The sequence below is a fragment of the Rana temporaria genome, chromosome 6, assembly GCF_905171775.1.
Source record: "Rana temporaria chromosome 6, aRanTem1.1, whole genome shotgun sequence".
NCBI classification, from domain to species: domain Eukaryota; kingdom Metazoa; phylum Chordata; class Amphibia; order Anura; family Ranidae; genus Rana; species Rana temporaria.
In genome coordinates, this window is record NC_053494.1 from 157,838,853 (window position 1) to 157,855,541 (window position 16,689).

The window sequence follows — 16,689 nt, forward strand, 5'->3', positions numbered from 1 at the left end:
GCTATTGCTAGACTTGCGAGGCTATTCAAGTTTGTTGCACAATTGCCGCAAGTCCACATAGCATGACTCGAGATCAAATTTCTTTGCAAAGATTCCGCAAGTCTGCTGTAAGTTCTGGTTTAGTTATGTTGTGCGATAGTCATCCCACCACAGTGGTCACTGTGACTTGCAGAGCTCTTGCTGTAGATTCAAGACTGCAACTTTGCTCTTACTACTGTAGAGATTTGCCACGCAAATGTGCTACAAATTGGAAAAGTGTCAACTAGAACTTTTGCTTGTACTTGAAGTGCTCTGCAAGTGTACAACTTGCCAGTGAAAATGTGCAGCAAGTTAACAAAACTTACAATTCAACACTGCCACAAATTTGTGGCAAGTTATCCTTGCTATCTTGGATATCATTATCATATGATGTTCTGGCCAACTTTCTAAATTCTTAATAATTATTATTACTTAAAATGAATGCAATTTTAGAATTTCCATTTGTAGGTTTCTTACTTTTTGGCATAAACTCTGTGGTTTTAACATACTGATGAAATACTGAAACCTCTGTTTTCTTTGCAGAAGCCTTCCCTCCATCTTTTATAACTAGACCAGAGTCTGTTACCTCTTTTGTGAGTAAAAAAGCTAAATTCCAAGCAACAGTGTCAGGTACACCAGTTATTGATACAATATGGCAAAAAGATGGACTTCCCATCTCCTCTTCAGAGAACATTCTTGTCTCAGCCATAAACAACAAGCATGTTCTAGAGTTCTTGAATCTTGCCACAACAGACAAAGGCATCTATTCTTGCAAAGCATCTAACAAGTTTGGAACAGACAACTGCCAGGCAGAACTGATAGTTATCGACAAGCCACACTTCATTAAAGAACTGGAACCTTTGCGTTCTGCTGTGAACAAAACTATTCGCCTTGAGTGCCAGGTAGACGAAGACAGAAAAGTGACAGTAGCCTGGACAAAAGATGGCCACAAACTCCTTCCAGGAAAGGATTATAAAATCTATTTTGAAGACAAAGTGGCTTCTCTTGAAATACCAGTGGCTAAGATAAAGGATTCTGGAAATTACATGTGCACTGCAACAAATGATGCAGGAAGCAGCTCTTCTTCTTCAAGTGTTACAATACGAGGTAAGACAATAAAAATACACCTACACATACCATTCATACCACAGCTTTAAAAGTGTGCGACCAAGGGACCCATAGCTATCTTTTTTCCAAAACATTTGTTTTAACATACCATATACTAAGTTAGTTTAAGCTTCTTGTAAACTGTCTTGTACTTGTCTTGTCTGCAATACACTGTATGTATGTATGTATGTATGTATGTACAGTATGACTGAATTAGGTTTATCAAATATTATTCAAGCAAGTGTGAATGTTCTTTATGGCTGAACAAAATTATGGACCAAATGGCTGAACTTTGCAAGATCTAAGAAGTCATCTATTTCCTCGTCTTCTTCTTCATCTTCTTCATAAAACCTGTTAGCAAGAAAAAACATTTCTTCTATTTCAACTTATTCTATTTGTAATGTTTTTTTTTCTATAGAGCCACCATCTTTTGTGAAGAAGGTGGAACCCTCTTATTTGTTAAGACAGGGAGAGTCAGCACATTTACAGTGCAAAATTAAAGGTTCACCCGATATCCATGTCACTTGGTACAAGAACAACACAGCAATTACACCAAGTGAAATGTTTAGAATGGCTTTCGACAACTCAAATGCTGTATTAGATATCACAAACATGAAAGTTGATGATAGTGGAAGTTACACTTGCGAAGCTCTAAATGATGCCGGCTCCGAAAGCTGCACTTCTGAAATTATTGTTAAAGGTTTGTTAGTTGATTCTACATAGTTGGTAGATAATATTAATAAATGTATTCTGTTTCTGTAATAATCGTCTGATAATCTAATACTCTTCTAGAGCCTCCTTCTTTCATCAAAACACTTGAACCAGCAGAAATAGTAAAAGGATCAAGTGCTACTCTTCAGTGTGAAGTATCTGGTACTGGACCTTTTGAAATTAGCTGGTATAAAGATAAGAAACAGATACGAAGCAGTAAAAAGTACAGGCTCATATATCAAAAGTCTTTTGCTTGTCTGGAAATCTCATCATTTAATAGTGCAGATGTTGGTGAATATGAGTGTGTTGTTGCCAATGAAGTGGGCAAGTGCAACTGCAGTGCATCATACAGGCTTAAAGGTTAGTATTGAGCTAGTATAAATTTTCATCTTCTTCTTTAAAAAAAAAAAAAAGATTCTTTTTGCTTCTAACACCTCTATACCTCTTCAATGACCTCTTCAATGACCAACCGATATCTTCAGTATCTTTAACTACTAATATCTCTTATCTTACCGCCTGCAGCTAATACGTAGTTAGATATCTACTACTTGAGAAGTGAAACCATCAAGCTTTTTCTGTGCTCTATATCCTACCTCTGGACTATACAAGAATTTTAATTCACAAATATTTTTTTAGCAAACTATAGGTCAAGTTTATAAGCTCAAGGAACCAAACCTGCCTAATTTTAATTATAAGAAAAACGTGGGTTGCTGCTTTCCATACTGTGCTACTACATTACAGAGAATTTGATCGGCAAAAAAAATTAGGGGCAATTTGATCAGTGACATGTCATTACCTCTTGCTCAGGGTCATCATTGCTCCTGCATGGGATCTGTTTTGACACATGCACAAGGCTTTCACTCATTAAAGCTACATTTAACCACTTCAGCCCCAGAAGGTTTTACTCCCTTAATGACCAGGCCATTTTTTGAGATGCGGTTCTGCGTTACTTTAACTGACAAATGTGCAGTCGTGCGATGGTGTACCCAGATAAAAATTATGTCCCTTTTTCCCACAAATAGAGCTTTCTTTTGGTGGTATTTGATCACCTCTATGGTTTTTATTTTTGTGCTAGAAACAAAAAAGTGCGACAATTTTGAAAAAATATATATTTTTTACTTTGTGCTATAAAACATGTCCAATATTTTATTTTTTAAATACAATTTCTTTATCAATTTTGGCCAATATGTATTTTACTACATTTTTTTTTTTTAGAAAAATCCCAATACATGTATATTGATTGGTTAAATTGAATAAATTGTTTTACTAGTAATGGCGGCGATCAGGTTTTTTTACGACATTGTGGCGGACAAATCAGACACCTAACTGACACTTTTTTGGGAACCAGTGACATTACTACAGTAATCAGTGCTAAAAATATGCACTGTTACTGTACCAATGACACTGGCAGGGAAGGGGTTAACACCAAGGGAGAGCAAAGGCTTAAGTGTGTCCCTAGGGGATGCATTCTAACTGTGTGGGGGGTAGACTCACTAGATGAACAGAGTGATCCATGTTCCTGATTAGCAGGAACACAAGATCACTCTGTTCATCTTTGACAGAACGGCGGTCTGCCTTTTTTACATCAGCAGACCACCATTCTATCTATCTGGGGAGCAATCGTGGGTAGCCGGCGAATATTGCGTCTGCCAATCCAAGCCACAGTATCTATTGCACCCGTCATTATGCAAAATAAAGCCACCCCACCAAAGTATATAGTGGCCAGTCTTTATGTGGTTAAAGTCTTTTTTTTTTAAAGATAGGGGAAATAGCAGAAACTTTTTTTTATTTTTATTTTTATTGCTGTCTGTGTTCTCACTGGAGACATTTGCTATTACTGCCTGTTCTGCTAATGGTGTCATTGTGGAAGGAGGTGAGGGGTATTCAAAAGGGATGCAGGCAGTTGTATTTTTTTAAAAGAGAATAGTGATGCTGGAACCTCTATCAGGGTTTTATTGGTGCAGAAAGTAAGATGAACTCTCCCTAGCCAATAGAAATGTACGTTATCAGCACATCTTCATTTTTCATATATTAAATAATTTGAATGCATTCAACTAGTAAAAATGCAAAGCAACCTTTTAGTCTTAAAACCTTGACATTTTACTAGTAACTTATATGTCAATATAGTCTCATGAATGAAAAACAAAGGTGTGCTCTGGTGTCTTATGTTGGTTGTTGCCTTGTTGGTTTATCATACTAGCTGTTTTGTGCACCAAATACTACTTAAGTTCATACACTGTATGGTGTGCAGCTTGAAAAATTTAGTAGTGACACAGACAGTAATAAAAAATTGCTAGTGATTGACCATTCCCAGCAGAAAAATGCTTTGAATGGAGTTGAGATTTTAAATTTCACTTCTGCATCAGACATGTTGCTAATACTTAGCATTCCAATAACTCCTTAGAGTGGGTGCAAATGTACAAACATAACTTAATAGAAGAGCAGACTAATCCCTCTAATTGCTGAACTAAGCCCTGACTTCACCTGTCAATAAATAAGACTAGTACTAACATTTTAACGTCAATAAAGTACTAGTATTCATGTGACCATAGCAGTTATTTAAAAATGAAGGAATTCTCAGATTTACTGCTGTCTTTCAAACTAGAACCACCATCATTTGTGAAGAAGATTGAAAATGTCAGTGCTATAGTTGGCAACAATGTTTCCCTACAAGCCATATTAAAAGGCTCTGAGGTCATCACGGTAACTTGGATGAAAGGAAGAGATGTTGTCAGAGAAGATAACAAAGTCAAAATCACATTTGACAATAACATTGCCACTCTTCATATCAGCAGTGTGCAAGTTAACAGTGCTGGAAAATACACTTGTGTGGCTGAAAATGATGCAGGAAGCCAAAGTTGTTTTGGAGAATTATTGGTAAAAGGTCAGTTAGTGATTCCTCTACTATATCTTTCAGATCAACAACTATTTCCAATAAGCTGAGACTTGTTTATGACATTATTTAACTTTATTTTAGAACCAGCCAAGATAGACGAAAAAGCTGAATCAATCCAAGTGACTGCGGGAGATCCTGCCACTTTGGATTGCACCGTATCGGGCACACCTGAACTTAAAGTTAAATGGCTAAGGCAAGGGAAGGAGATAACTTCTGGCAAAAAGTATAGGATCAGTTTTAAAAATAATGTTGCCACCTTGAAGTTTTACTCTGCTGAAATTCAGGACAGTGGAGAATATTCATTTGAGGTGTCCAATGATGTCGGTAGTAACAGCTGCAAGATCACTTTTACAGTATTAGGTTAGTATGACACATAGTTCTTAAAATTAGAATCAGTACAGTTGCCATAGTTTTCAGTATGTTGAACAATTTGGTGATAAACCTATATATTTCTATCATAAACAGATCGAACTATTTCCCCATCTTTTACTAAAGCATTAAGAGATATTGACAATGTAATAAATGTGCCATGTCGATTGGAGTGCAAAGTCTCTGGTTCTTTGCCCATGAAAATTGCATGGTTTAAAAATGGGGAAGAACTTACTCCAGACAAGTATAAGATATCATTTGTGGAAGGTACTGCATCTTTGGAGCTAAGTCGACTAGAACTGAGTGACGCCGGAAGTTATACTTGTAAAGCAACAAATTCTGCAGGAAGCAAGGAATCCAAAGGAACACTTTCTGTTAAAGGTTTGGTTCATAAGCGTTTTCTTGCTACCTTTAGTTTCAATACTCCGTAATGCTTCTTTAAGTTTTTTATTTTTACAATGTCTGTTCTTCATACATTTAGAACCTCCAAGCTTTCTAACCAAACCTGATTCACAAGATACCCTGCCAGGATCAACTGTGTGTCTGAAGACCACTTTTAAGGGAACACCACCTTTGTCTATAAGATGGTTTAAAGGTGTGGATGAACTTAAAACTGGAGGTTCTTGCTACATTGCTAAAGAAAACACCAGCAGCTCTTTGGAACTTTATGCTGTTAAAACATCAGACTCAGGAAACTATGTCTGCAAAGTCAGCAACAAGGCTGGCGCTGTGGAATGCAGTGCAAACTTATTTGTGAAAGGTTTGACTTCTTCTTTGTTTTTACAGCTACGCATATCTTCTTTTACTCTTTTACAACGAGTTTCTCTTTTTTTAACTATTATTTAAATTCTACAGAGCCAGCAACATTTGTTGAGAAGCTAGAACAATCACAGCTTTTCAAAAAGGGCGATGCTGTACAACTTGAATGTAAAGTAGCCGGAACACCAACAATTAGTATTACCTGGTTTAAAAATGACAAGGAAATTAAAGAAAGTGACGCGTGCAGTATGTCATTCCTGAACTCTATAGCAGCTCTTAGAATTTATAGCATAAGTCTTGAAGATGTTGGCGAATATTTATGCCAAGCTAAAAATGAGGCTGGTACAGATACATGCAGCTGTGCTGTCATAGTTAAAGGTGTGTTAAAGTCACTACTTCTTCTTTACTCTTCTTTTATATACTCTTATTTATTTTTAAAACATTTTATTTACTGAAAGGCCTTTCTCTTAAAATACAGAACCTCCATCTTTTGTAAAAGAGTTTCAAAATATTGAAGTAATGAGAGATTCCGATGTTACTTTGGAAGGCGCATTGGTAGGCTCAGCTCCATTTGAGGTTTCATGGTTCAAGGACAACAAACCTATTCGGAGTGGTAGGAAGTACAAAACCTTTTTCCAGGAAAATTTACTAAGCCTCAACATTCTAAGGTTTGACTCCATGGATACAGGAGAATTCCAGTGTAGGGTGTTTAACGACGTTGGAAGCTGTCTTTGTAGTTCACTTGTGACTCTAAAAGGTTAGTAGCGCCAAAAACATTTAATAAGAAATTTTGTTTTAAAAATGTAGCTTAGCTGTAAATTCTGTCTTACAAATCTCCATCTATTTGTCAGAACCCCCCACTTTTACAAGGAAGATTGAAAATCTTAGTTCCCTCATTGGAGGAATGGTTGCCTTCCAATGTTCTGTTAAAGGTTCACAGCCCATCTCCATATCATGGTGGAAAGACAATGATGAAGTTATGGAAGGAGAAAACATAAAAGCAATATTTAAAAACAATGTAGCCACACTACACATAACTTCTGTTAAAAGCAACCTTGGTGGCAAGTATACATGTGAAGCCAAAAATGATGCAGGTGTTCAACGATGCTCTGCGGTTCTAGCAGTTAAAGGTTGGTCCCTTTCATTCTCTGCTTTTAAAAACTTAAAAAAAATCTAACTGTAAACAAGTTCTAAATAATATTATCCTTCTTTAACAACAGAACCTGCCACAATTATTGACAAGACTGCATCTGTCGATGTCACAGAAGGTGACCCTGCGACATTGCAATGTAAATTTTCTGGAACTAAAGAAATCACTGCCAAATGGTTCAAAGATGGAAAAGAGCTAAAATTTGGTCCAAAACATAAGATTAGTTTTACTGAAAATGTATCCATTTTAAAAATTGCATCAGCGGACAAAAATGATAGCGGAGAGTATACATTTGAGGTGCAGAATGATGTTGGTAGAAGCTCTTGCACTGCTTCTGTCAATGTATTAGGTTAGTATAGAGATATACTTTACCTTAATTATATATATGTGTCCCTTTGAACACATTTGATTTGCAACTAACTTGGTGTTTATTTCTTCTTTGTTAATTAGATCTAATAATCCCACCATCATTTACAAAGAAACTGAAAAAAATGGACAGTGTCAAAGGGTCTTTTGTTAATCTTGAATGTATAGTTTCTGGCTCACATCCAATAACTTTGAAATGGTTAAAGGATGACAAAGAAATTCAGCCTAGCGGAAAGCACAAATATTCCTTCCACGATAACATAGCATTCATGGAGATTAATGAATTAGAAGGATTAGACAGTGGGACCTACACTTGCATTGCTACAAATAAAGCAGGGAAGAGTCAATGCAGTGGATATTTAACTGTGAAAGGTTTGCATTCCTTATTATTTCATTTTGGACAGAGCCCCTTATTTAACTAATTTAGTGAAACTTTTGTTTAACAATTTCTTATTTACTTATTTTAGAACCTCCATATTTTATTGAAAAGCCTCAGTCACAAGACACTCTACCAGGGTCTAGAGTTCAGTTTAAAACTGTTTTGAATGGCACCACTCCAATGGTAATCAAATGGTTTAAGGATAGCAAGGAACTCCTTTCAGGAGCAAATCGATCAGTTTGGAAGGATGAATCTTCAAGTATCCTAGAACTTTTATCGGCTAAAGTTGCCGATTCTGGAAGTTACACAGTTCAAGCTAGCAATGATGTTGGCACAGCAACTTGTAAAGCAAAGCTGTTTGTAAAAGGTTTGCATTCTTTTCTATCATACCTAAGCTTAGTTCATCTTATTTTAGAATGTTATTGATATAAACCTAAATATGTTATCTATATTTAGAGCCCCCACGGTTTGTTAAGAAGCCAAGCCCAATCTTGTTGTTAAGGAAAGGAGAGTCAACAACTTTCCAGTGTCAAATAACTGGCACACCTGAAATCAAGGTTACTTGGTACTTGGATGGAAATGACATTATGACAAGTGGCAGATACAGTATTTCATTTGTAGACGGAATAGCTACTCTTGATATTATCAATTCTACGATTGAAGACACTGGAATATATGTTTGTGAGGCCACCAATGAGGCAGGTAGTGAGAGCTGCAGCATTGATGTTAAAGTAAAAGGTTAGTTAATAGTCCTTATATATTTAATACTTTTTTTCAATACTTTATATGTTTTCACATTTTTAACAAGTCACTCTATTTGTTAAATTGTAGAGGCCCCCACTTTTAAAACTGTATTTGAGCCAGTTGAAGCAGTGAAAGCTTCTGATGTGAAGTTATTCTGTGAAGTTCTGGGCACACCACCATTCGATGTAACTTTTTCAAAGAACAAAAAGGAGATTCGGAGTGGTAAAAAGTACTCATCGGTTCAAAAGGAATCAGTATTTGAGCTGCACATTTTCAATGTTGACTATTCAGATGCTGGTGAATACCAGTGTACAATATCAAACGAAGCTGGAGGCTGTTATTGCAGTGCTTCAGTACATTTGAAAGGTTAGTTGCAAAAAATACCATAGGTTATTCTCTATTTCTTTTTTTCTCTATACTCAGAGAACTAATTTGAACCACATTTCAATGGCTTTGTCTTATTTAGATCCCCCAACCTTTGTCCAGAAGATAGAAAATGCTACCACAATCCTTGGAAGTGCTGCTGTTTTTCAATGTGCTATAGCAGGTTCTGACCCTATAACAGTGTCTTGGATAAAAGGAGATAAAGTTGTAGAGCAAGATGACAATACCCAAATTACCTTTGAGAACAACGTTGCTACTCTCTATATCAGGACTGTTGATGACAGTCATACTGGTAGATATACTTGCCAAGCTTCCAATGAATCAGGGACAGAAAAATGTGTTGCCTCTCTTATAGCTCAAGGTTAGTGCTAGGCTATTAAATATCAAATTGTACTTAATTTAGTTATTGAAATGATAAAACAAATCCTTTTTAATTTTTATATTATTTTACATTTAATTTGAAACAGAGCCTGCACAGATAGTCGAGAGACCCAAATCAGTAAATGTAACCGAAAGAGATCCAGTGACTTTGTATAGTACTGTGGCTGGGACACCAGAGCTCCAAGTCAAGTGGTACAAAGAAGGCAGACAGATTATGCCAAGCAGATTTTATACCCTAAGCTTTGAGGATAACGTATCCAGCTTGAGGATTCAATCTGCAAGCAAGGATGATAGCGGAGAATATATGTTTAAGGTTGAAAACGACTTTGGAACCAGTAGTTGTACAGCTTTTGTAACTGTTCTAGGTTTGTATTATAATTTATTTTTATTGCACTTGCCAGAAAGTATTCCATTAGCCCGTGCAGATAAATAACTGGCTATATTCTTTTATTGGACAGATCAAGCTATTCCTCCATCTTTTACAAAAAAGTTAACAAAGATGGATAAGGTTCTTGGATCATCCATTCAGATGGAATGCAAAGTTACTGGTTCATTGCCTATAAATGCACAATGGTTCAAAGATGGGAGTGAAATCTTGCACAGCGCAAAGCACAGGCTTGTTTGTCATGAAAATGTAGTATCTTTGACCACTGCTGACATAGATGTATCTGACAGTGGCAACTACAAGTGCAAAGTAAAGAACGTGGCAGGAAGCGCTGAATGTAGTGCTATCTTGACTGTAAAAGGTTTGAAGTGAATTTTTCTTTCTTTTTTCTTTAATTCCATTTAATATTCTCGTCACTTTTGAATTATAACAACAATCTTAAAATATAGGCTTTTGTAAATAGAACATGGTGTGCAGTGGTGTAAAAACGTCTTACTAAAAGTCAATTATTTCAGGAAAATATACAATTCAAAAATATTTAAACACTCTTTTTCCAACATCATAGAACCTCCGAGCTTCACTTTAAAACCTGAGAGTCAAAAGGCAATACCGGATTCTTTGGTGGATTTCAAAGTTGAAGTAAAAGGAACACCACCATTTGCAATTAAATGGTTTAAAGAAGATGTGGAACTCTTTTCTGGACCTAAGTGTTTCCTTGGAATGGAAGGGTCAATAGGTTTCTTAAATCTTTTCACAGTGGATGGCTCAAGCACTGGACGCTATACATGCCAAGTTACCAATGATGTTGGTAGCGACACTTGTAGTGCAATGTTGGTTGTAACAGGTGCGAGGATTTGCTTTAATTTTGTCATCTTTATGTTTGTCTTACTTCATGTTTAAGTGTTTATTTCCTCTTTTGAGCTTGACTACTTTGTATCACTACACATCTGTAACCACCACTTCCTCAGGTTCAACCTCCACTTACCATTGTTGTTGAATTCAATTCTAATTTTCTTTTTCCATTTTGGTTTTATAGAACCACCAAAGTTTATCAAGAAGTTAGAGTCAACAAAAGTAACCAAACAAGGTGATTCTGTCCGCTGTGAGTGCAAGATCAGTGGATCCCCAGAGATCAAAATCACCTGGTACAAAAACGACAGTGAAATTAAGGCAAATGAGAAGTATACCATATCTTTCATTGACTTTATACCAGTTCTTGAAATCAACAACCTCAGCATCGAAGATAGCGGAGACTACACCTGTGAAGCCAACAATGATGCTGGCAGTGCCAGCTCCAGTATCAAGATTGTAGTCAAAGGTCAGAAATGCCTTCCAAAGTATGCTCAGCTGACTTTTAGAGTTATGGACTCACCAACATGGCTTATGCTGTGCATGCATCTTTAGTGTGTATCCTCATTTAGGACTTATTTATATCCATGTGTTGTTGCAAAGCACATATTACCGAAATGAACATTTCATTTATTGATGCATTGTAGTGCTATTCATTTTAAATAGCACCCAATGCTCTAGGACAACACATGTGTTGCACCATAGTGCACTTTGTGATGTGTCCGATAATTGGGGTGATTTTATGCTTCAGAAGTACATTGATTTCAATGAGCTGTCTGAATCAAACTCTTGTTAGTGTGTAACATATGAAGCGAATGGGCTTACATAAAACGTAAAGCTTACTATGAAATCATGCATATTTACCTTGCTAGTTTCTAGTTAGGCATTGCAAGTGGAATGGCACAAAATTAAGATTTGCTTACTTGGCCAAAACATAGGGGGTAATCCACAAAGGTCCGGCGTAACTTAATTTTTCCCATTTAAGTTACACTGCCTTAAAATTTCTACCTAAGTGCCCGATCCACAAAGCACTTACCTAGAAATTTTTGGCTGTGTAACTTAAATTCCGCCGGCGCAAGGCGTTCCTATTTTCATGGGGGCGATTCCCATTTAAATTAGGCGCGCTCCCGCGCCGGCCATACTGCGCATGCTCGTGACGTCATTTTCCCAACGTGCATAGCACGAAATTACGTTACCCCGAGCTTTGTGGATTGCGACGGGTCAATAAAGTTGCGTCGGGAAAAAAAAAGATACGGCGCGAAAAAAAAATTCAAATCAAAAAAAAAATTGCGTCGCTGGACAGAAGGGTCTGCTTTTACATGGTGTAAACAGTTTACACTTTGTAAAAGCAGCCCTAATTTTGCGTTTGCAAACTAAAACTTACGGAGAAAAAACGAAGCTGAAAAGCTTCGTGGATCTCCGTAAGTGCTAATTTGCATACCCGAGGCGGCATTTCCACACAAAATGCCCCCAGCGGCGGATGCAGTACTGCATCCTAAGATCCGGCAGTGTAAGTCCCTTACACATGCCGGATCTTCTGGCTAACTATGGAAAACTGATTCTGTGGATCAGTTCCATAGTTAGAAACAGGGATACGACGGCGTAACAGCAGTTACGCCGGCGTATCCCTTTTTAGGATATGGCCCATAGTTTGGCACACATACATGTCTATAAGTTACATACGCCATCTCCATTCAAACAAAAGGTAAATTCCAAAGCCTTTTTCTGCATTCCTCTCTTAAGGAGAAATGAGGGCTGCGGTAGAGGTATCTCTGAGTATACAGTGTACTAGTCATGACAGCTTCATACTTTCCCTCACCACTCCACAGCTAGTGCCATCTTCGCTAAAACTTCTTCTGCTCCTGGCTTCTTTCTTCTTCAGCCATGTTGCACCTGTCAATAATACAGCTCAAGCAAATTCATCCTGATACTGGGCTCCAAAGATCCTGAGAGTGAACTGCTCAGCAGGCTATGCTCATTTACCAAAAATGTTTTTTTCAGAAGAGATATACAAACTTTCTTCTTTAAAAAAACTGTGCCTACTGGCAATAAAATGGGGATGGGTTCAAGCCTGTATTTTTACTGCTTCTGTGGAAACCCATTGCTCTAATTTAGTCCTGCAGGGACAAAATTAATGTTTTGTTTATAGTTGGATTTAAATATCTTATAGCCATGGGTCATAATGTCAATGCTAAACTCTAGTCAAGCAGGTAATTAGCCTTCCAAAAGATTTGCAATTCCATGCTGACAATTTTGTAATCCGTATGCCCCTGCTAGAGAATACTGCATAGTATTCACACTATTCACTTGGCATAGTACACACCCATAAACAATAAATAATATAGCATATACAAATGCTACATAAGTCATATTGCATTTGAATAGTATTATAAATTACATTTGTTTTCAATCTGCAGTGCTGTAATTTTTTTTATAAAATGCAATTTTGGCAACCTGGAAGTATTTTGTAAATAGATAGTGTACAAAACACCACCAAGAAATTTAATTTCTTGCTTGTGTGATATGCACAATAAAGGATAATAGCACTGCTGAGAGCACACCACCAATAGCCAGGTATAATCAAAAGTATGATTTATGATGTAGTATATAGTATATAATGATAATAATTTATTAAACTGGGCATAGATAATTCTAATTAGATAAAAGAAATACAATTAAAATTACTGTATTTATTGGCATATAACACTCACTTTTTACCCTGAAAATAGAGGGTAAACTGTGACTGTGTGTTATACACAGGGAGCTGGGGAAAGATTTTTTCCTGAAAGTTTCCTCTTAAAATTAGGATGCGTGTTGTATGCCTGTGCGTGTTATACGCCGATAAATACGGTAATTAAAAGTACAATGCAATCTGCTGGTGTACTGCAGTACAGTGTATGGCATCATAAGCAATGTCCAATATTATTTGAATGGTCATGGGTGACCAGGCATTATACAATATGCCGTTGTTCTACACCAGAGTCCAGTGCTGCTCGGTGGCCAGTACAGAAAAATGCAGGCTACCACAAAGCGTGTGAATGAGCGCTTAATTATTGCATATTTGTATAATATCCTATATAGTTTTTAGGGATTATACAAGATAAAGTATATAACCCTACCTTAAGGTTATGTTAATATTTGTTTTAGAAAGAAAATTAGGATCTGTTGAGAAGTCTATTTTAAACAAATGTATATGTATAACATTTTGGCATGATGGAAAGACCAACAGTAATCTAATAACAAAATAATTACAATGGTTTGCAAATTATAGGGACATAATTAACAAGCTTAAAATAAATTGTAAACCTCTATTTATAAATGTTTTAACAAAAGATTTTCACATTTTTAGCTGCATTTGAATCAGAAAATGTGTAAATCCTGGATACAAGTTGTGTGAATATTGTGTGAAAACATTTGTACATAGACACTTAACTTTTTAAACTAAGACTAAATGGTCATACACATGGACCGAATATTTGGCCCACAGAAGTTTGGCCGCCTTCTGTCCAAGGGGAATGACCGGAAAAAGGCTGCTGAGTGGCATCTGATGAGCGCTCTCAGTCAATGGCTGAGGCCACGTACACACGGCCGAGGAACTCGACGTGCCAAACACATCGAGTTCCTCGGCCAGTTCAGCCCTGAAGCCGCCGAGGAGCTCGGCGGGACGAGAGCTCCCATAGAACAACGAGGAAATAGAGAACATGTTCTCTATTTCCTCGCCGAGGTCCTCGTCGGCTTCCTAGGCCGAAAGTGTACACACGGCCGGGTTTCTCGGCAGAATTCAGCCAGAAACTCGGTCGGAAGCTGAATTCTGCAGAGGAAACTGGTCGTGTGTACGGGGCCTGAGAGTGCTAACTGGCGTGTTCTGGTGGGGGGGATGTCCCCCTGTCAAACCCGCTGGGTTGAACAAAAAAATGACTAGTGTGTAGTAGGCTTTAGGGATCTTTTTTATAAAGCAGTGAATGTGACTTTCTCAAAACATTCTCTAGTGCATAATGAATCACTGTCATTTAAAACACATAGACCTGAAAGATCCTCCAACAGGGAACATTTGCTGAATATCAGATTCACTGCCTTAAAAATATGCCTGTGATAATTAAATGCAATATATCATATATTTGATTATTCTTATAGGTTTCAGTAGGTAAAAATATAAAGAAAAAATCATCATGTACATAAACTGTATATATGGCTTTGCATTGATAAGCTGTCTGGCAACACTTTATGAGCTAGAATAAGTTAGAGAAGATTTAGTAATATATGTTCATTATTTTTATAGAGCCTCCTGTCTTTAGCAAGAAGCCTAGTCCAACAGAAGTCTTAAAAGGCGTGGATGTTAGTCTTGAGTGTGAACTCTTGGGAACCCCACCTTTCGACGTGATTTGGTTCAAAGATCGCAGACAAATTAGAAGCAGTAAAAAGTACAAAGTAACTTCTAAGAATCACCTTGCTTCTGTTCATATTCTTAATGTTGAGGCCCCAGATATTGGAGACTATCATTGTAAGGCCTCCAACGATATTGGAAGTGATACTTGCATTTGCAATATAAAACTTAAAGGTAATTCATTCAATTGCTAGCTGATGTCAAAGACAATTTGCTCACAAACCATTCTTTATTCATCTTTGCTTTACTTTTCTGTTCAGAACCACCAAAATTTGTGAAGAAAGTTGAAAGCATAACTGTCATTCAAGGTGAACCCCTTGAATTACAAGGACTGATCGAGGGCTCACAACCTATTTCGGTTCTTTGGCTGAAGGACAAGGAGGAAGTCGTGAGGGAGAGTGAAAACATTAAGATTTCTCACTTTGAAAACCTTGCAACTCTTCAGATTAGAAAGGCTGAACCAGCTAATGCTGGAAAATATATATGCCAGATTAAAAATGATGCTGGAATGAGGGAGTGTATAGCAAACGTGTCTGTTTTAGGTAACTATGAAAAGAAAGAAGATAGGAACTAGTTCACTTGACACACATGTTAAATCAGTTGAAAAATCATCGTTTGTCATTTTGTTTTATTTCAGAACCTGCAATAATAGTAGAAAAGCCAGAACCTGTGAGAGTCACTGCAGGTGATGTCTGCATAATAGAATGCATAGTGGCAGGCACACCAGAACTTTCAGCCAGCTGGTTTAAAGATGGCAAAGAATTGACCAGCAGTCAGAAATATAAAATCAGTCTATCCAATAAGGTAGCCTCAATTAAAATCCTCTCTGCAGACAAAAGTGACAGTGGAGAATATACCTTTGAAGTGAAAAACAATGTTGGAAAGAGCACCTGCACTACAACAGTTGATGTTCTTGGTTAGTTGTTATATCTTCTGGGCTTTATATAATAATAATGTCTGTGGGTAGTTCTTTTATAAAACATTTTTTTTTTGCCTTTGTTGACTAGATCGTGTATTATCTCCTTCTTTCACCAAAAAATTGAAAGAAACCACTGCAGCAGTAGGTTCATCTGTTCAAATGGAATGCAAAATCACTGGATCACTGCCTATCTCTATTACTTGGCTTCACAATGGAAGCAAAATCTTCAGTGGCGATAAATATGAGCCTGAATTTTCTGATAGTCTTTGTGTTTTAAAAATGAATTACTTGGAATCCTCAGATGCTGGAAGCTATACTTGTGTAGCAGCAAACATTGCTGGGACTGATGAGTGCAGTGCTACTCTAATTGTCCAAGGTCAGTAATACTGTTCAGTTACAGAGATGGAGTGTAATCTTCTTTACTTCTTAAAAATCTTAGCCTATTTTTGCTATTTATTTATTACATTTTTCTTCCTCTGTCTATTATAATTGTAAAGCAAAGTATCTTTAGTCTAAAGATGCGCTGCAGCGAATCAAAACATATTCTTATTGCTTTAAATCTTATGGTATGTGTTGTAATTCTTCAGAACCGCCTTCCATTGTGACAAAGCCTGAACCACTTGAAGTCTTACCTGGAATGAATGCCTCTTTTATAAGTGTTATTAGGGGAACACCTCCTTTTAAGGTACACTGGTTTAAGGGAAGCAGTGAACTTATTTCTGGAACTACTTGTCTTATAAAATTTAAAGATTCAGCTGCCATCTTGGAATTATATGAAGTGAACACTACCCATAGTGGAGACTACACGTGTGTGGTTTCTAACGATGCTGGAAAGGACTCATGCACTACCCCACTGTTTGTAAAAGGTAACTTTCTTTTTTCAGCTGT

General features: G+C 37.0%; 1 protein-coding gene across 1 annotated transcript in view; it reads left to right on the plus strand.

Annotated features, from left to right (window-relative positions):
- Positions 1-16,689, plus strand: part of TTN (titin) — a 326,833-nt gene that overhangs the window by 105,320 nt on the left and 204,824 nt on the right. The window contains 25 exon segments of the mRNA XM_040358499.1: positions 562-1,125; positions 1,544-1,825; positions 1,918-2,196; positions 4,442-4,720; positions 4,814-5,092; positions 5,198-5,482; positions 5,583-5,861; positions 5,957-6,238; positions 6,339-6,617; positions 6,712-6,990; positions 7,081-7,359; positions 7,461-7,748; positions 7,844-8,122; positions 8,212-8,493; positions 8,587-8,865; positions 8,966-9,244; positions 9,351-9,629; positions 9,723-10,010; positions 10,215-10,493; positions 10,686-10,967; positions 14,778-15,056; positions 15,143-15,424; positions 15,520-15,798; positions 15,890-16,177; positions 16,389-16,667. Of these exon segments, the coding sequence (XP_040214433.1) occupies positions 562-1,125; positions 1,544-1,825; positions 1,918-2,196; positions 4,442-4,720; positions 4,814-5,092; positions 5,198-5,482; positions 5,583-5,861; positions 5,957-6,238; positions 6,339-6,617; positions 6,712-6,990; positions 7,081-7,359; positions 7,461-7,748; positions 7,844-8,122; positions 8,212-8,493; positions 8,587-8,865; positions 8,966-9,244; positions 9,351-9,629; positions 9,723-10,010; positions 10,215-10,493; positions 10,686-10,967; positions 14,778-15,056; positions 15,143-15,424; positions 15,520-15,798; positions 15,890-16,177; positions 16,389-16,667 (7,308 nt within the window).